The 21,699-nt window shown below is 40.5% G+C and overlaps 1 protein-coding gene across 1 annotated transcript in view; it reads left to right on the plus strand.

Moving 5' to 3' along the window:
• The window catches only part of LOC124115571 (protein Wnt-4-like), a 45,038-nt gene that overhangs the window by 19,435 nt on the left and 3,904 nt on the right, over positions 1-21,699 (plus strand). The window contains exons 3-4 of the mRNA XM_046476614.2: positions 17,275-17,531; positions 21,213-21,481. Coding sequence (XP_046332570.1) covers positions 17,275-17,531; positions 21,213-21,481 — 526 coding nt within the window. The remainder of the gene's footprint in view (positions 1-17,274; positions 17,532-21,212; positions 21,482-21,699) is intronic.

A 21,699-nucleotide genomic window follows, 5' to 3' on the forward strand; every position in this document is an offset into this window, starting at 1 on the left:
CCAGGGGTGTAGGGGCTTTGATCGCTGTCTTAGCATGCCACTGTATGGGCCTCCTCTCACCCGAGATCACCCCATGACGTCATGACAAGAACCAAAATGTCGTGAATCACATGCCATGTCCATGCCAGCCACCCGATGTGTAATTTTGACCAGTTTTTACCAAACAAATCTGTAATTAAGCGAATAGGTTTATTATGAAAACAAAATCAATACTTAAAAGAGCAGAACATACTCTTTCAATTGTAAAATAACACGTATTGGAATGTAAATATAAAACGTCAAAGGCAGAATTTAACCAGTCTCTGTTATCCTACGAAACAGATTCGAAAAGTAAAAGAGCGGTAAAAACAATAAGAATGGATGAATGGAAATCAGTGAAATAAGTATGTAGACTGTTCCTTTAGAATAGTTGCAAATGTTATGTACATCAATAGATATGTAAAGGGCTACTAATCAGCAAGTGTTTAATAGTCAATAGATATGTATGATTTTACTGAGGAATAATTGTGTTATATGTTACTTGTCCTTCATTATGGCAAGTGATACTTATTTGTGTCTGAATATTAATTGTTAGTAAATATGTTAGATGCTACTTAGGAATAACTGAGGTAAGGGTTACATATAAGCGCTTACAGTAAATGTGTAAATTTTATAAGCCAATGAGCATTTTTTCACGTTGCTTAAGACAAGGTACATTTTTCAAGTGTGTAAATGTTGGATAAGTTTTACAATTTTATTACATGTTCACATAAATGTTAATTATTACAAACTATATGTTAGAATCGTTTTAATGATGCCCTTAATCAAATAAAGGCAATGTATAGACTGACATGCCCTAGTGATCATCTTATTGAGTATTAATATTTAAAAAAAACATAATAAAAAACAAAAACAGTCTCGATTTCCCGTTTTCTACATATTGTATATATGTAGAGCATCAATTTTCTTTTTGCCATAACAGCGATATCAAGGAACGTATCCCACAATGTCAGCAGCTCCCCAAATGCAACTTGCAAACATCGGTAATCATTAGAATAATACTACACCAAGCTATTTCTATAACAAATGCAGAAATGTCGTCGTTCTTCTTGAATTGATATGGAAAATCTGCCAAACAAGATGATTGTCATCTTTCTATTTTGATTCGCCGTGCTATCTGTTTAGTTTATCGGGGGTAAATACTCCGAGATATCGGTGTAAACACTCTCAGGCAGTGTAGGTCAATGTGGTCACTGTCAGGAGCTTGTATATACACCTCACAGTGGCTATATACACTCTCAGCTTCATTAAGTGCGCTCGGCGCTAAAGAGTGAGCAAAAACTCTGATAACGTCAATTACTCATAAGCGTTTGTTTAAATTGCAAATATTAAACCTCTTAAAAGAATTAAGTTTTTGGACCAGGTTTGTGTGAACATCTGGTTGAAATAGATAATTTGAGACTAAATTTAGGAATTGGATTTGATAGGCTTGAACCTGCGGTCGGTTTTATAAATGGCAGTTCGGTTCATGAATCGGGTCACGTGCGTAGCAGACTAGATCAAACGGGTTCTATTCAGTTACTCCAGTCAATATATCTGAGTTTACATCGATTTCATTTCGGGAATACTTAGAACACAAGCACTGTCTGTATTTACATATTATTAAATATCAGAAATAAAAAAACTGGGCTGCGTGTAGAGGGGACAAGGGCCCTGAGCTGATGATGAGCCTAATCAGCCTGACTGTGCCAGGATCACCTAAACCCTCTTTGCTGCATTTTTTATTTTTATCTGTAATAATAATAATAATAATAATAATAATATGGTAAGGTTTAATGATAAACAGGTACCGTCTGATATGGCTATCAGTATGAAAATGTATCCTCGCCTTAACAGTGTCTATCAAAATAAGTGCCTCTTGATATTGGCTTGAGTGCTCTTCAGCCGTAGCTGTGCTTGACGTTAACCTTGGAACCATTGAAACCAGTCTCACGTCTTTGTCCACTCAACTGACTGGTAAATGATCGTCAGCTTTCGGGTCGTTTCAAAAGTTTATTTGGAATTATTCAATCTTTGATGCAATAAAGCACCAAACGTAAAGAGAAATATATGCGCGTTTTTCACTCTGAGAGTGAGTGAGTGAGTTCGGTGGAAAGCCGCTTTGAGTAATACTGGTATTTCAGCCTAATGTTGTTTGGGTGAGCAAAGTAACGCAGGACGTAGGCATTTACCACGTGGGAAGTACGATGTTAGTTATAAAAAAACCAAGGATCCTAACCGGAGATGGGGCCAGGATCTCAACAGCTAAGGAACGCAACTCTGCGGCGCCTTAGACCGCGGGGACATCATTATTCCTGCCACACAGTGGGGAAAACAGAACAGCGACAACCTTGAAAAGGCTGTGGTGTTAGAAAATGTTGGTATGGCATAGTCGACAGGAATGGTTTTGAGATCTCCCCTTTGTCATACCTCAGGGTACGGACTACTTTCCCGACCGTCTCAGCAGGTGTCTGAGGGAGTGGCTATTGTTCCTTGGACATAGTCTCTACACTTTAACCAGCCCGAATAGATTGAAAACTTGCCTTCCCTATGGTGTCAAATACCACCAGCTCTATCGCTTACGTTCTTGTGAGTTTTGAAAGACGGGGAATATTGGGTTCATACTATCTAAACATCCATACCCCTACAATTCTGTACACCACGGCCCCTGCCCCCGTGCACAATACCCCCACAGATGGAGAGAAAGAATTCAATTACATGCTAATACGTACAAAATCGGGCGTTACATCGTCGGCCATACACAGAGGCGCAAGGTAAATATACCTTGTAGATCCCGCCGGCGAATATAGTGAAACGCTTTCCTATTATCACCAAACTCTAAAAGTGCTCATTCCATGGTATCAATATATCATATATTGCCCCCATCTTCATTCACAAACACCCTGTTAGAGGTGCATTGTAAGGTCGAGACCGATGTTTGTACATACTCGAACATGCATGGACATTCTTGCCTTTTTGCTTGCAGAGGATTAAAGGAACAATCAGTCATTTTCACTTCACAATACCATCCTACAGGTGATATATGCATGCATTAATTATACGGAGCCGCCGCCCGTACACGTGCGCATGTATGGGATTGGAAGCTTGAATACCTAAGTAGGAGACATGCCAAGAAATAGCTCCAGCAGCTCAAGTTTGTTGTGATATTTTACAGCCTGTGTTTAACCATTTGAGTTAATCCTAATTCAAATATGTATTTATAAGATGGGAAATAATATACGAATATGGTTCCTAAAGAACTCAAAAACTGGAATGAGACCTGCGTGAAATAAAAATCTAATTACTGTGTGTAATAATGCATAAATCGGAGATTCCGAGTGAGTTGAGATATTTTAGCACTACTGATGTATACCAACTTGCCTAGCATAAAGGAAGGGTGTGAAATGAGCTGGTTAGGATTTCGTAGCCCCGGTCATGTATACCACTCTACATGTGTTTTTTCTCGAATATTTGGTTCATACAGTAATATGACACATTATTGGGATGCTCTTGTGATTTAACTGAGGTCTTATACGGTAGCCATACATTAACTTTACCGTCCTCGACACCTATAAAAAAATATGACGTGTGACTTCCGAACATGAAAACACGGTTTGTTTTTCATTAGCATTAGACTGCAAAAAAATAAACAAGGTACTATTTTACGAGAATAGGTACAGGCTAATTATATAGATATGAAGATATGTAAAGCGTTGTGTCTGCATCTGGCACCACGACATCCGATTTCTACCATGCGGAACCCTCATCAGTAGGTCTACGCTTAGAATATGTGGAAATGGAAACAAGTATGTTCGGCAGGTGTTAGAATCTGCGGTATGGCAATAACGAACCGGTGTTAATTCGGCACACAGGCGATACAATATGGCCCCTGGTTCACGTGACGAGTGGAACAATGGCGTAGAGCCACACAGTTAGAGAAATCCGGCGTAAAACAATGCCGTTACGATCCGGAAAGGAAGATGAACTTGAACTAGAATTCGCTGTACGGAAAGATAGCAGAAGCAATTTATCACCTCTCCGTGCCAACGTGAAAGGAGATATACTCTAACTGATTTTGACACTAATTTGACAACAGATGAAAACGCAATACCCATGACGTAAACTCAGACGTTAAAGTCACGTGACGTGACTGGGTAACGATCTTAGACGTGTTAAGATGGTTCGCCTTTTGTGTGGCGTTAGCAGTTCAAAGATTCTTAACCAAATTAAACATGTCAGCCTTGACGTCTTTTAATTAACTCGATGCAATTAAGACATCTCAACGTCTAACATGTTTTCTACCGAACATAGGAACATTTAAGTTATATGAGATGGGAAAAATGTGGGTCCGACATTAATGTTTTTGCTTTGTTTTAACTTTGCTGTGCAATTTGTAACTATTAATGCTTGTCAAGATGTTCGGGAAGCACGGATGGTTCAGTGGCTGATATTCGTTGTACAGAGTTGCGACCTTGGCCTGTGTCAGGATCCGCTGAACGAGGGCTCTAATACAAAATTAGCTTTTTCATGTATTATCAATCTCAGTCTCCCCATACCTGTGGGCATTGGTTTTTACCAAGGCAGGAAGCGTAATAGGCTATCCCAGCTAACACGTTCTGATATAATTTCAGAGCAGCGCAAAATCATACTCACTCACGATTGGTTGGTTTGTTTGTTGTTTAACGCCGCACTCAGCAATATTCCAGCTATATGACGGCGGTCTGTAAATAATTGAGTCTTGACCAGACAATTCAGTGATTGACATCATGCGCATCGATCCACGCAATTGGGATCGGTGACATGCATCAACCATAGTCGCCTTTTACGGCAAGCATGGGTTGCTGAAGACCTATTCTAACCCGTTCACGAACGAAGAAATGGACGCCCGAACGAACGGCCGATAAATGCATAAAGGAATATGTAACTTAAAATATTATTCAGTTTTGCATTTAACGCGTCACGCCGAATTTGGTTAACATGTGCATATTGTGTATCCCGGGATAGCGTCGGGGTAGCAATGTAGTTCAAGCGTTCGCCTCTCACGCCGAAAGCCCGGGTTCGATTCCCTACATGGGTACAATGTGTGAAGCCCATATATGGTTTCCCCCGCCGTAATAATGCTGGACTATTGCTAACAGCGGCGGAAAGACCATACTTACTCACTTTATCCAGGTCGTGATATTTTAAAGTCTTGCTAGCCTTACATACTTACAACCTTAATATGCCTGGGATAGTTATTCCCACCACAAGTCTAGATGTCATGTTATTACTGCGGTTGTTCCTTGTTTATGCTTTTTAAGCAAGTTAATCGTATACTATTATTTATATCAAATAGAGGTAGCAGAAAAAATATTTAACTTACTTTTTATAGCAAAGACAAAAACAAACAGCCATATTACACACTGTTTATGCCGTGATAATGTACCGGTTATATCTAGCATATTCAAGAACAAAAACTGCGTTATAACTAGCAAATTAATGTGACGTAGTGTCCAGAGGCATTTTATTGTTGTCAGTTATTGCTGGGTATATATATATATATATATATATGTCTCGCGAGGAATGACGTGATTGGGCACATTTTGGCGGTTATATACAGGCTGACAAGCATCTTCCCCTGATAATACTCTCGCCTATTCTCGTCCTCATCTCTTCCCCTTCACTGTTACCCTCCCAGTAGTACAATGTAATTAACTTGTGTGTGCCACGTACCAAGTGGAGACACTCCAACTAGACTGGTTTTTTGGGCAATCGGAACTTTCATATCGAATTTCTGCATGCATGACATCCGATATGCTCTGAGTGATCACTCGCATAAGCCCGTCTTAAAATTTTCAAAATGCATGCCACTGAGTATATTATAGTGCTGAGGTTTATTGGATTCTGGTATGAGGAATGCGTCTTAATGTCACAATGAAACTGTAACATCGCTATCCTTGCCGCAGTGATTAGATCCTCGTGATTATGTCAGAAAGAAACACAGACCATTTCGCCAAATTGTCTAGCCTTCAATTACAGCAGTCTCTCATCGCCATGTTATCTCTCTGCTTCCCTACACCTGCAGTTACCATAACGACCCTCCCATCCAATTAGCTCACCTATAGTTTTACTCTCCACGCCGAGCAGAGGAGTCAATGATGATTTAATTGGTAATACTAAATTTTAACACTGTGTTTTATTGCCGTTTGTAGATTTACAGTTGATTAATTAGCCCTGTCTATCTGTTTTGATGTGGTAGATCGTTAGAGAACTTTGGGTTTATAGGCTTGCGTGCATTAGGCATTGGGTTAGAATATAATTAGGCTAGTTACAGATAAGCCTAATGACACGGGGTGATATGTTCTATTGACGAGATGTACGTCAGCGCATGCGTGTGTGAGTGCAACAGAAGAACGGTTATATGGATGGCAGTGGACCACAGGCCAATTGTGGCAGAATGACCTTCAGAGAATACGGTGAGAAAATCAGTAGGTCGCATGCCCACATGATTATGGAACCATCTCCCAAATTAGTGAGTGAGGTCCGATTACCGTCTCTTTGAACAATGTATCAGTTGTATAACGGAGGAAAACCAAACTCTTAAGATGAAACCTCAGTGGCGTGGTCATAGTGGTCACAGTATACTGACTCCGAGTCGACCAGCCCTTGTTTTAGCCCCTTAATGTCGAGCGCCAGACAGGGAAACAACAAGTACCATATTTTAACGTCTTTTGGTATGACGCGGCCGGGGATCGAACCTGTAACGTCATTCTTCCTGATGACACGAATGCAACATGTTGAAGCTCACATTCAGTGTCATGTTTTGTTTCCATGTATACAATAGTTTTAGAACCCCACCAAGATCAAAATGAATGAACATATACCCTTAAAATCCCAGTGTACTTCAAACAACCCCGAATAAGTCACAGCCATTAGGAAACAAAAGCAAGGCTCTCAATATCTATATCAATACACATTTTAACTGTTGACATAGTAACGACCTTCCCCTCTGAGCGCCTGTTCTTCAGTCGTATATCTTGATAACCAAAGCCATCTGAACATTAGAACAGTTATAGTTGGTCAAGATGCCAGTTAGGATTGTTAGCACAACACGTCCAATTAGATTTACAAAAGCTCTATTTCTTGAAGTGTATTCCAGAGACAGTCCCCACCTGGTGTGTTATCACGACACCTGTAACTCACGTCGTCATTGTAAGACCTATATGGCTACACCAGGAACCCAATCCCAAAACCTTTATTCTCAATGAGGCTCTTAAAACCTTGTCCCAGTGTTCTTGTAGTATTCCGAATACCAGCACTCCATAAAGCATCTGTAATACACTAGTACCCATCTCAATTTACTCCATTCTTTGTACGTTTCCGGGCAGTTGATTCAGAAGGTGTTATTAGGTTGGCCACATCTACAGATCTAAGCTTACCACAACGTTGTGTCTTGAAGACCTTATGCTTGTTGCCTTACCCGGTACATCCACATTCCTGGCTAATTGTAGGGTAATCTCCGGGCTTGGACTACCTGTAAACAGTCCATGAATCATGGGAGGTTGCCAATCAGAGGATCTACAAGGACTACGGGGATTATAAGTAGCCCCTATTGATGTGTGAATTAGTTTGATACTTTCCCTTTAAGAAGTTATGGAGCTGTTGAGTTTTGGTTATGCAGCAATCATTAATATTAATCAGACTTCATTGATTTAACATTCACACTAATGTTTATGTGATATGACAAGTGAATCAATTTGAGATGTAAACACTTTGATATTGGACATGAAGCTTTCCCTATGCCATAATCAACATTGTGGTAAGGAATAAATAACTATGTAATAATGTCATCACAAAACATATCCGTTCTGGTAGAGCCGAAAGGAGTTTACTTTTATATAAACGACCTTCATTGATGCACACAAATCGCTGTGAGTCAACTGAGTGTCCGCGAATATTAATATCATCACATTACAATATAATTGAATAGTTCTTACAGAGATAGTGATCCACAAGCACATGCTTATGATATAATGGATTCTGCTTTCAAAAGAGAGTTCTTTGATTATGGAACATGTTTATTGTCGCTTTATATTTAACACAATATTTCAGAGCCCTTCCTTACACATCCACGTAGCGCCGTGTAATTACTGAAATTATGTTGCATTTAACCCAACTTGCTCACTATACCTTCACGGTGCTTGTGTAGACACAGTCGTAACGTTGGTGTTGTGATTCAGGGACCAGGTGAATTACGAGAGATCAGATAGCGGGGTTAGGGATCAGGTACTCTCCTTGCACGACCCCTATCTGTGAATATCCTACCTTACTGTCCCCGCCGTGGCAGACATGCTACTCTGGGCGATCTATTGTGTCAGCAGTACCCCGTAGTATACGGTAACCATTTACTTCTCTTATAACAATTTACGTGAGATAAATGAGTATTTAAAGTAATATGGGTTTATGGGTTCAATTGCTTGTCTAGTGTTGCAGTAGAAGTTCACTCTACGTACATTCACGTCGACGTACTGAATATGGCGTTGTTCTTCGATAATGGATAAGTTGATACATTTATCTGAGTATGTGTCTTAAAGGGGTGCTAGGTTCAGGCCAATTGGCAGTCCTTGAAAATCGGACTCACATCGTTCCTACTATAATAATGTTGTCTGGTGACGCAGAGACAATGTGTCTAAATGACAATGTGTCTTAATGACACATGAACGTGTCCAACTCAAATCATATCATGACACTCCTGACAGCATCATTAGTAAACATTTCTTGAAGGAGACGGATTTTATAGGTTGTATTGTGTTTCTTAGGGATCAATACGGATGCATTCTGGTATACGTGACATATCAAATAGGGCAACATATAAGGCCAGTGTGTTAACTGAGTACATGTTCATTCCTCTTTTGTACTGGGTTCCATAGCTCCAATCCGTACAAAGATGTATATATTGTAGGGTCCAAAATATATCACCAAATTCCTGTCTCAAAGATTCATCATAATCACGAAATTACCTTCTTTATATTCACAGAGCGTATTTGAGACACGTGGAATTAATAACATGTGGATTCTTAAGGAACTCAATGTCCTTGACCTTTTGCAATTCAGAAATGAACCATTCTGCCAACACATTTGATTTTTCAAGTTTGTACATCACTATCCCACATGACAAACATAAGTAAAAACTTCATTCCTTGATCCATGTTGTTTTCTTATTACAAAATGTGGTGCCCATAGATACAGTTAAATATCTATCTTCAGACCGTCAGGACAATGTCTGAAAACAACATGCGAAATGCTGTACTTCCTTCAAGATAATATCTATATGAAATTTGGGGATAGGACATTTAGGCAAGTGCTGGACATCCTTGACTAAAATCTAGTCTCTGAATTGAACATATCTTGCAGAAAGAAAAACATAGTTGTTAAATAATCTTAATAATAATGTATTTAAAAAGAGCCCAGAGACTATCTTCATTTCAAATACTGCAGTAATCTTGACTTGCCAAACATTAAAATCTTGCAAGCTCTGTATTGGCTATTTTAGTTTCAGGGTCTGTATGACAGACTATGGACATCCCCATGGGCACCAATTGTGCTCCTGTCCTTGCTGTTAGAATTTCACATCAGACTGGCAAACTCAAAACAAAGGAGTTTGGCCAAAACGTTTAACTTAGCTTCAGGTATATCGATAATCTGATATCGTTTAATAAATCAAATAGCCAATTCCCTGAACTAGACATAAAGGAGAAACCGCCCCATCCGTTTCATATTTAGATCTATACATAGAGATACAGTGTGATAAAATATACTCTCCACAAGACAGTATGACAAGATAAAACATACTCTCCACAAGACAGTATGACAAGATAAAACATACTCTCCACAAGACAGTATGACAAGATAAAACATACTCTCCACAAGACAGTATGACAAGATAAAACATACTCTCCACAAGACAGTATGACAAGATAAAACATACTCTCCACAAGACAGTATGACAAGAGGGATGACTTCAACTTTACCCTTATGTTGAGTAATATTCGAACAGCTCCAGCTCTTGGTGTCTACGTTTCACAACTTTTGAAGTACAATAGAGCACTCTCTTGTCATGAGCTTTTCAAAGTGTCATATGAATCTTGCCCAAACGTTGTTTGATCAAGGTTACAACTTTTAAAGCCTTAGTAAAGCTTCTAAAAGGTTTATGGTAGACGGGTGGATGACATTTTCAGATTTGATGCATCAGTGACAAAAAGATGCACGATTCAATTCCCTATTTTGACTTTGAACATAAGTTCCTATGTTTTCTTCAGGTGAACAATTGTGACCGGTGCTACGCTCATATATACCTGATAACATCCCTATTTGACAGTGATACATAAATACATGCTTATGATATAGTCAGAATCATACAAGGGTTTTGTCGCTTATATATGTTTCTATACATCACGGTACAACAAACTGCAAAGTGGTGTCAAGATTATACAGCCCCGGTATGCTGCCAACTCGGCGCAGTTTACCACAAAGATGTTTACAAGCTTGTACAGAGCCAGACAAACACTGCCTCATCTGGATGTGCGGGCAATCAATCTTTTAGGGGTGTTCACCCCGTCCTCTCCCATGAAGGCTGTTCACGCCTTGGCAAGTTGATCAAGAGGGTAAACCTATCCCCACACTGGGTCCTTCATCTGCAGTGGTATCGTCTTCTTCCCACAAGCTTATTATGAAGTATTGTGTCCATGCCTTTGGATTCTCCCGCCAATCATACTGCCATATTGTAAGACGCATGCTGGGAAAGGGTGCACGTGATGGGTCGTGGGTCATGATATGAAAGCCTCTTGTTTCTCTGCTGGGAAATCATGTTTCAAATAGGAGTGCTACATTACAGTTGCCAGGATAACGACGGATGTCATTTACGTGTTTGGATGTGCATGTGAAAGTTGCATTGTTGTCGTGTTGTTGTGTCTCAAATTTCCACAACAATAGGATATCGATGTTCACCCAACATCTAGAATGTATAATTATAGAGAAATATAAATTAGATATTTCTTCGTGAGACCCCCCCCCCCCCCCCCCCCCCCCACCCGACACACACACTACCCCCACCCTCATCCATCTATTCGCTAGATGAGGGTAAGGCTCGCCCGAAACCCCTTCTCGTGTCCTCGTCATGTTACTGTGATACTTCTGTTCAAGCTTCCATCAACTCATTCACTATTTCCGTCCATCCATCCATCCATCTGATCTATTTATCGATCATTATTTATCCATCAATTATTTGAAGCTTTGTTAGTATCACACCGAATGACGAGGATGGGTCATCGCTGGTTCTGCTAAACAACGAGGGGCTGTACGAATCGGAAATGTCCACATGATACAGTGTCTGGTAAAACCGTAATTGATTGGTATTTATGACGACCATCTTGGCAAATCACGTCCTCCCCCCTGACAAGTCTGTCTCCCACCGTCAGAATAAATAGCAACAGACCAAGCGTTAAATAGTGTTACGTTGTAATGGCGTGAAAACATGGCGGTTCCACACGTGGAACATCCCATTAATCAGCTGGATTGTACTTCTGCATTTGTTCACAGTCAAAGACGCTTCGCTGCGTGCTTCAAGCAGATATTCCCCTTCGTGAATTACATAAACCAGAGGACTTGCATTAATTTCATTAACACCCACATTTCCTTTAATCATCAATCCGTTTTAGAAATCGTGCCCTAGGGACTATTTTTCTGTGCGTAAATAGGCAGTCAGTGTGCATTGTCACGGCCGTATCGAGTGTGTCTACAGACTCTCTAAGGTTATTTACAGACTTCTAGCAGACAGGCTCAGAACCACTGGTGCTACCAAAGTTCACATGTTAAGCCAGCAACAAATACCAGAGTCTTAGAAACGACTGAATTTGCCAGAACCTTAACTTCAATACTTACCCAAGGATTCTTTCACGTTTTAGAATGCTCATCTAAGGTAACTCAATATACCCAGTCTCTTAACTTACTAGACCTTGGTGTAGAGTAAGGCCAATCGACTTAGCAGTTTAATACAAGAATGCTTTTGATGAGAGTGTCAGGGTGGTATAGCGGTGTCAGCGTTGTGTTCACTGAAAAACAGTTGTCAGGTGTTTCTAATAATCCATGTTATGCATCGTCGGTGGTCTCGAGTTGTTTCATTTTAAGATATGCACACAGGACAATGGGTTTATGGTTACAATTACGGTAACATTTCACATGTTAAGTCGGTGTCATTTTATCTGATTTCATCAGTGGGTTTTATCCCAAGATACAAACAATATTTTGGGCAGCAGCTTATTTTTTACCTGTTCGTTATAAAATCGCCAGTACTTTGTTACTTTTGTGATTATGTGGATAAGACAGCGTCAGGCCATTGTGTTTTGTAATATCTGATTATCTTTAACTAAGTTCAAAAATACTTTATTTGCATAAGTGAATCGGAATATTTCACCAAATTGAGAGAACCATCTCCGATTAAACCCATTATGTACATTCTATATAAAAATGGCGACCAAACATTTTCCATAATCTTTCCAAAACACATCATCAACAATCAGTCTCGATCATCTGCCGAAACTGATTCTAAAGTTAAAACACTGGTGAAAACCATACGGTCAGGCCTATCTGTGTACCAATACGACTATTACTCATTAAGATGGGTGATGAATTTCTAACATATGTTCCCCCAGCAACGACATAAGCTATGGCACGACACATGCTTCTACGGGCGATAACTTTAAATGAAACGTGTGATTAATGAGAGCGTCGGCGACAAGACAAGTGTGAAAAACATGGGGTGTCATAGTCACATGTTTTTTGTCTCCGGAGGTTCGGCACTGAAATCCATCGTCCAACTGCAATTATGAAGCATGCGATTATATCTCCTAGTATGGCAGCTGGGATGAACAAGCCTGAAAAATGATACCATCTGGGGTTGTCAATATGCCAGAAAAAACTAGAAGCCTCCCCTAGGTAATCATTATGTGTGTGTTGTTGTAAGATGGAATACTATCATTAACGTATCTTGGTATCTTCAGCATCTGGGCAGGTAACGACGATGCTCAGATAACACTGCGCATGTCATTTACGAAAGTTGAGACATCCGGGGAATATAACCCGGATGAAGGTATGTGGTCTTGCTGACTGTCGTTTCAGTGTCTACGTTTAGTTGTATGGCTTCTTTTTGGGGGAAGCGGAAGGTTATTTTCCTAGATGAATCAAATAGTTCGTTGTGATGTTTCACTGATTACTACACCGCCCATGAAAACTCACCCAGGAATCCTTCAAGTTATTTATTATATCCAAGTACAAAGCTCACCATCGAAGATATGGCTTTAGCGGTATGTGATAGCATTGTATCAAGCGTGTGTGGTATGGTGATTCACCTGTTATGATTTTGATGTTATCTGTGTAATTATGACACTGTAGTCATAACCTATCCAGGGGCTATCGTGTCATCTGCATCCCGGCTGCTGCCGTCACGAATCACCCAAGCGGCTATGTTTTGACACATCTCACCCCTTTCGGTTAAACGACTACAGGTATTATCTTACACTTGTCAGGTCCCCCCAAAAAGCATTTGCATAAAAAGTTAAAACCTGTTTATAATACCCACGTCAAGCTCCATCACACCTACTATCAATCATGCCGTGGTCCACGAACAATTCCCCATCCATCATCAAGAGGCGCTGAAGAAGGGGATGCGACAAGAGTCATATAGGTCCCCGATTCCTTGTCTGATAGTGGCGACTAGAGACTTCCTAGTGTCATATGCTGTAGCGAACTGTCAAGTGAGGATTATAGGGCGTTAATCTTCCCTCCAGGTAGAAGAGGCATCCAGATGAGATGCACACTGGGCCTACTGGATCATGAAATACGTCAGGTGTACACGATATATGGCTACATTTACTTTAACACAGAACACAAGGCTATACAACTGCTCCAAGGCAGGTTGGGACACATCGGAATGTTTTCTGCACCGATACATCGGAATTCCGAGATTTGTATTTTTCTTAGGTTTCCACAAAAATGCGATCTCATTTTTGTAAAATTTCTTGCATTGAACATGAAATCCCTTATAAATTGACAGTTTCTTGAAACGAATGCAAGGTTAAAAAACCGGCAGCGATCCATTTTATTCAGTATCTATAGGTTTCTCCATCTTCTTGGATTGGCCAACCCAGAAATGGTTCTAATTATGTGGTTTTTTTCGTATTTTTAAAAATATTTAATTGATTTCCGAGAAGTTCAAGAGACAATTTAAACATGTACAGCACAGATGTGTTTCGAGGTAAATATCATATTGGAAAAAAAGATCCGCGGGTATGTTCACTGCAATGGAATTGCTCGGCTGAGGTACTCCAGAGAACATACTGTTGTCTTAGACAAATTGGATTAGGTGAGGAGAAGGTGAAATTATATCTCTCCAGCCTCACATCAAAGGTGCTGTGCTCCGCAAGGCAGGATTTACTGGGATTACATTGTCTGGTCGCATCAACCTCTGGTCAATACAGGGGAAGGAATGCGGCCTGTAGAAATGCTCTGTTGTGGAGTAATCTGTACAATCAAACCTTGCAATTACATATTTGTTGTTCGAACTAACCTGTTTGTTGTACAATAAATACGTGCATGCGATAACCTCTTAACATTGCATCAGCGTTGGTGAATATCGCAGTTCAGGTGCTTCTATCTTCACCTGCATTAATATCCTCTTAACCTTCTAGAAGCTCGTACACCTTAAACATTTGATGGCAGCCTTAAGACCCCCTCCAAGATAAGACTTTCGGTGCAAATGAAACGTTCAGGATGATTCCTACTATCGCTCGTACGCCACACATACAAAATGAAAACCTGTTCAATATGTAATTAAAACGACATACTTAGGAATGAACAGGTCACACAAGGTCAAAGCCATCATTGCTTGCTAATCTGGTTCACGGGAACACCATCAAATATGTTGCCCACAGAAGAATGCTTCTATGTTTAGGGTACATAGAGATCATAGTTTCCACGCACTGTATTATAACACTACCTGTCTCAGGACTTTCGCCGTCGATTCACAGTGACAGTCGTCATATGCGAGTTTGTTCCATTTCCATGGTGGTTTGGAATTAATAACACGCTGGTTGTTTTCTGGTCATGTTCACCAATAAAATTGCCAAGACAAGGTTCGGAGGTACATTGAGCGTGTGACTTGAAGGAATGTCAAAAGCTGTAAATATGTCACCTTCCTATTACGGACCGATATACTATCTTTTCACATGTACTGGCAAGAAATATACATCACATATCTCCGAGTGCAAGACGGGAAACCTAGAAGGATTGTAGGCTTCTGAAGGAAGGGGCAATGCTATTCGTGCTGTTGTTTTTTGTGTGTGTAACTACTAAAAAGTTATCTGTATGAAAGTGACGAAAACAGCATAAACACGTAATTACTGATAACACGATGACATTAATTAGGTTTACAGCAGGTCATGTTATTAAATGTGGCGATAGCATCTCGGAGACGTACATGCGAACGCGTTACTAATACCAGTTGGCATTTCCGCCATATTAGGAATAGTTTGGGGGAGGCTTTTCAGGTTTCTGTTTTCGCACATATGTTTTTGATTAAAAGCATTTAAAACATTTAGTAGACTCCATAAACTCATCAAGCCTCGTAGATTTCTAGGTTTGGGGAATGTCTCTTGGAAGCCTGTACGTGCTTTGTAAGTTCTTAGATATAATTATTCCATCAAAAACAAACATACATAATAATAAAGCCAAGTAATTTCAATGGTTTATCATCCCCTGTAATTCTTTTATAAGGCTAAAAAACATCTTGGTATGTAATACACACATTGATAGGTACAATAAAAAAACATTGGAAATAATAAATATAGCCTTCAGATATAGACTTGTTGCAGTGAAATGCTTGTTAAAATGGACAACAGTGTTCCCAGGGTAATCACTGCTAGCGTCATACGCGTATTGCTTAACATTTGTTTGATCAAGGTTACAACATTCAAGGCTTCAGTAAAGCTTTCAAAACGTTTTATGGTAGGCATGTGTGCAAATTTGACACATCAGTGCCAAAAAAACCCATCTCCGATGCAATAAGTGAACAATTGACTTGCCTTTCCATGTGTTTGTGACGGATCCCAACGGCAGGCGGGATACGCTCACCTTTTCGCGAACACCTGGTATAATCACTGCTTGATAGTGATTCATAAACCCTTTCTTATGATATTGTCGGAATCATATAAAGGATTCTGCTTGTAGCAGGGATTTCCTGATTATGGAAATGGTTGTGATGCCATTGTTTAGAGCAGAAGGGATACAATCTAGAAGTTTAGGAAGTGTAATTCTTATTGCGGTGCGTTTCTTTCATACAAAACATATATGATACATTTATACATTTCTAGCTCATAACAAACTGTGCATTCATACTTACCCAGTCCGGATCCATGGTCGAGTCAGGATCCTATGCTTGATTTGTTTGTTTGTTTGTTGCTTAACGCCGCACTCAGCAATATCCCAGCTTTATGACGGCGTTCTGTAAATAATCTAGTCTGTACCAAACAATCAAGTGATTGACATCATGAGCATCGATGTAGGCAATTTGGATCGATGACATGAAGCATCCAGGTCGGCGAGCCTGGCCATCCAATCCTGTCAGTCGGCTCTTACGACAAGCATAGTCCCCTTTTACGGCAAGCATGGGTTGCTGAAGACTTATTCTACCCCGGATCTTAAAAGAGTAACCTATGCGTATGATCCGATCCTTGGTTTCCATTAGTTAGCGCCATGGTTTTCACCATGAATTTCACCAAAGAGGTAAATGATTTCAAGCTTCCTTCCCACATTAAACTGACACGCCGTTGTATAATTGCATTACAGTTCAACGTGAATATAACTCACTCTCTTTCACAACCCAACCTGCAAGGTGAACAATACCCTACAGTTTCAGTGACATGGCCTAATTCAAAACTAACATTTTTCGTGTTTTCAAATCAGTAAATGCACTATTATGTCACTGAGTTTTCTGGTCCATCGATCACTTGATTGTCTGGTTTGTTTACAGGCCGCCGTCGCATGGCAGACGTACTATGAATGTGAATGCTTACCATTTTGGCGAACACCTTGTCTCATCACTGTTTGTCATTGGTCCATTCATAGCTACTTTGTCCTTTACGCCAAATGGAATCTGGGCGGATAATCAAGACTGTTTATTCTCTTGCATTAACGTTATATTCACTGTGGAAATCTTGATTCCAGGTACCTTGGCATGACGAGCTCCTACCAGACTCTCCTGGAGGAACTACAGGAGGTGCCCGTAAGGAAGCGATGTGCAAACCTGCAGTTCTTGGCACCCAAGCAGCAAAAGCTCTGCGACCAGGAAGAGAAACTCATTGACGTCATTCACGAGGGAGCCAATGTTGGCATTGAAGAATGCCAATTTCAGTTTAAAGATCGTCGTTGGAACTGCTCCACCTTCAACACCACCAACGTCTTTGGACAGGTTCTAAGCACAAGTAAGTTGAGAGAAACTGTATGTAACATACACAGTTGTCTGTCTGTTAGATGAGAGTAATCCCCCCTTGTATAACACGTTCCCAGTAACCCCTGTACCAATTAAACCTTTCACATCCCTTACACAGCTCATAAAGGTGAATAACCCTATGATGCGAATAACACAAGTAGTTTTAACACGGGGTCTGGATTAAGGCAATGACTAGGGAGAGGGGCTAGGGAGAGTTAAGACAATAGTTAGCAGACGCTCGGCGTTGCATAATTTCCTTCTATCTGCTTCCAAATGTCTTTTGTGAGTTAACAAATCATACCTGCTCCATCACACTGCCTAAACCATTTTAATCACATCTATAGTTTCTTTTATTCCAACCACTTATAATATTGATATATGTCCCTTTTCACATTAACGTTCTCGTTTTGAAAACAGAATCTCATCTTGTGTAAATGTTGTGACAACATAGCCCTATGAGTGGTAACGTATTTATTTGGATTTATTTATCTATGGGCCATCATATGCATGAAGTGATGATTTGCTCATTTAAAACAGAAATAGCAAAGATATAACCTAATACAAATAGCTAGGAACGCTTCAAAAACCAGAAGGAGAAATGTTTATTGTGATTCAAAGTGCTCACATAGCCCTCTGAAAGTCATACTTCTGTAAAGAAATGTCAAGAGATAACACTATTCTGCATGTTTAGAAATCAAGGCAAGGTGAGTGGCAATGGCTCTGTGTATTGCCTTATCTCCTCTTATCCCGACATAAAAGTGCCAGGAAGGGTATGGGGTCGGGCAATGGGGCGGGGGAGAAGCGTTTCTTCCTGCGAAAGTCGAGGAAACCACGTAAGCTTTCGCTTCGGCGTTACTGCGATCGTCGCGATAACGTCGCGCAAACAGTTTTCGTTCCTGTCAATATCTAACAGCGATGTGCCAAGTTTTGACATTGCTCTTCGTTATGAGATGAAGTTTGACTTGGAAACCGACAGCTAATTGTGTTATGGGGCACGCTCAGCATAGATGCGTGTATGGCGGCCGCGCTTGACAATAGCCAGTATGGGTTTCACGTCCATTGATTTATCGAGCGCTGTTCTCCTAAAAAGTATAATGTTTATCACTGTCAAGTTGAAAATTGACTGGTACTTTTTCATTAAGTTAACTTCAATTTGCTTCACTGTGATATGAAACAGGAAAAAAAGAAAGGTATCTTCAACAGGTCGGGATCGGATTTTAGGTTATTATTTCGCTTTATTGGATCCAGAGAGTAATGACAATGTGTCACTGGTTTTCATTTATGAAAATAATTTCTTAAGAAACACGATACTTTGAATACTTGTTCGGAGGGAAACGTACGAAATCTGATCTTTCTTTTTGAAAGGATATCAACCAGTTTTCACCATAAGCACAGTACATATTAAAACAGTGCAGAGTCGCAATACAAATAAATATAGGTTAAGTCATGTTTAAAAACATATTAATTTACATTATGTTGAAAATAGTTTCCATCTTGATTTGATACGTAACATTATGTTGGCGATATATTTCTATTGCTAATGGAAGACATGCAGAGCTAACACGAATCATTATGAAATAATGATCACTATAAAAAATTTAGTCATCCACAATTCCACAATGCGTTAAAGCTGTGAAATATTGTAGAAGTTGAAAGCGTTGTTGTAAACGTATTTCACGTCTTTCGTTGCCCCCCAGGGATGCAGATAGTGTTTTCGTCGCAACAGTAGCTAACAACAGCCATTTATAACGTATCTTCCCGACAACTGCTTTTCATCTCGAGAAACATCGGCTGGAGTGGACAAGACGAGTTGGGCTGATCTGGGTGTTTTGACAGTTTAATTATCTCTGAAAGACAGCCGTAGCGTCTCTTAACATCAAACATGATTTATTAACACAGTTTGTTTGGACAGCTGTATGCTAGCATACGAGTTAGTTGGGTGGAAAGGGTGAATTAAGTTGAGCGTTCATTCTCACTGGGAAAGGAAAATATGCACATGTTTGAGTTAAGTCAAGCGGTTAAAGCCGTAGCAAGGGTCAAACACGAGGAGAATTATGTAAAGCGGTTGATTGGACGAGGAGGCGACAGTACACATTCTTCCAGCAGTGGTCGGGTGCAGGTGCGGAGTGATATGGGATGGGTATATGCTGTCGAAAAAGGTTGTAGGGTCCTGACATTCACAAACATGGGTTATCTGCCTCGTTTCATTTGCACATTTCTTGTAATAGGCTTTGTATATTGCTTGTCTTTTTCAGCTTTTATTAAAAAGAAATGTCAATCGTTGCAGACGGATGTTCGAAGAATAGAATTTACAATCATAGTTGTTTTGTGTTGCCTTTGTGCAAATGCTTACGCTGAACCTTAATTTATTTAACTAGCAAAGACTTTCCTGATGTGTATTTGCAGATTGGTGTAGAATGTAGACATGTGGAAAAAGCACCGATTACATTATCCTCCGATCAAGACCCTCTCCACAAATTAAGTGGGAAGGGTTGTAAGTCACTGTAACTAAAGCGACCAAAAAACATTTCCATAATCACAAGAGTCCATTGGACGGTTCCGACTATATCGATAGTGATGATACCAGACGTTCGCGAAAAGCTATCCTGCCCCTCTAGTCTCAGTATAAAACCCATATCGTGGCAGAGACACACGGCATAGACTTCACACATTGAACCCATGTGAACAATCGGACTTGGATCTCTCAGTTGAAGCTCAAACACCAGGACCAAAGACATACACCGCTGCCTTTCCAAACGAAAATTATAATAAGGCATGAAATTCGATAGTTTAAATTGAAAAGGCAAAGGGTTGACTGCGATTTAACCTAATACAATGTTCAGAGTGGCTGGTTGGTTGGTTGGTTTGTTGTTTAACGCCGCACTCAGGAATATTCCAGCTATATGACGGCGGTCTGTAAATAATCGAGTCTGGACCAGACAATCCAGTTATTGACATCATGAGCATCAATCCACGCAAATAGGACTGATGACGTGCATCAACCAAGTCAGCGGGCCTTACCACCCGATCCCGTTAGTCGCCTTTTACGACAAGCATAGTCGCCTTTTACGCCAAGCATGGGTTGCTGAAGACCTATCTACCCCGGATCTTCACGGGTTCAGAGTGGGATTGTGTCATGGGAGCTGCATGTCTCGAGTCCGGGGATACACGTTTTGTAATCGGCCCCATGTGTTGTTTCACGGACACCTGGTGTCATCACTTTTTGATAGTGATATGCATGTCGTAAGAGGCGACTAACGGGATCGGGTGGTCAGACTAGCTGACTGGTTGGATGCATGTCATCGTATCCCATTTTCGAAGATCGGTGCTCATGATATCAATCATTGGATTGTCCGGTCAAGACTCAATTATTTTACAGACCGCCGTCAAATAGCTGGAATATTGCTGAGTGCGGCGTTAAACAACAAACAAACACACATTCTCATGATGTAGTCGAAATCGTACAATGGACTCCACTTTGAGATTTCTTATGATTATGGATAAGATTTTGTTGCTTTATATACATGAACATGTCAGACACCAGGACCGCAAAATGTCCCAAGCCAGACCCTCTTTGGGGATAATTTTGAAAAACATATGTATGCTATCCATTCCAAAAACACGTCTTTAGATTATTATTCAGTGTATTAATATTTTACGATATTTCTTTCAGAGAGTCGCGAGACAGCCTACATCTACGCCATATCTTCGGCCGGAGTCATGTACAGCGTCACCCGCGCCTGCGCACGTGGCCAGCTTGACCAGTGTGGATGTGATACAAAAACCCGTCAGTTGGTCACAGACGGAAAGTTCGAGTGGGGAGGATGTTCCGACAACATCAGATATGGACAGAGGTTCTCGAAGGAGTTTGTGGACTCAAACGAACTGAAAGTGAAGGATTTTGGACTGATGAACGTCTGGAACAATGGTGCTGGGAGAAAGGTAGGAACTACGCACAGTACTAGTCAAAACAAACTACACCTCGAAGACGATCTTGCGCGAACTTTCACGTCCGTGAGGTGACTTTTCTTTGAGCAGTAACAGTACCGCGGTTACCCTTTAACCCACACTTCATCTGGGTTACGAGCCGACCTATCAGAGTGAGTGAGTGGGTTTAACGCCGCTTTAGACCTCTTAGTGCGGCAGGATCCACAGTACTT

The sequence above is a fragment of the Haliotis rufescens genome, unplaced genomic scaffold, assembly GCF_023055435.1.
Source record: "Haliotis rufescens isolate VD_foot unplaced genomic scaffold, xgHalRufe1.0.p SCAF_106, whole genome shotgun sequence".
NCBI lineage: Eukaryota > Metazoa > Mollusca > Gastropoda > Lepetellida > Haliotidae > Haliotis > Haliotis rufescens.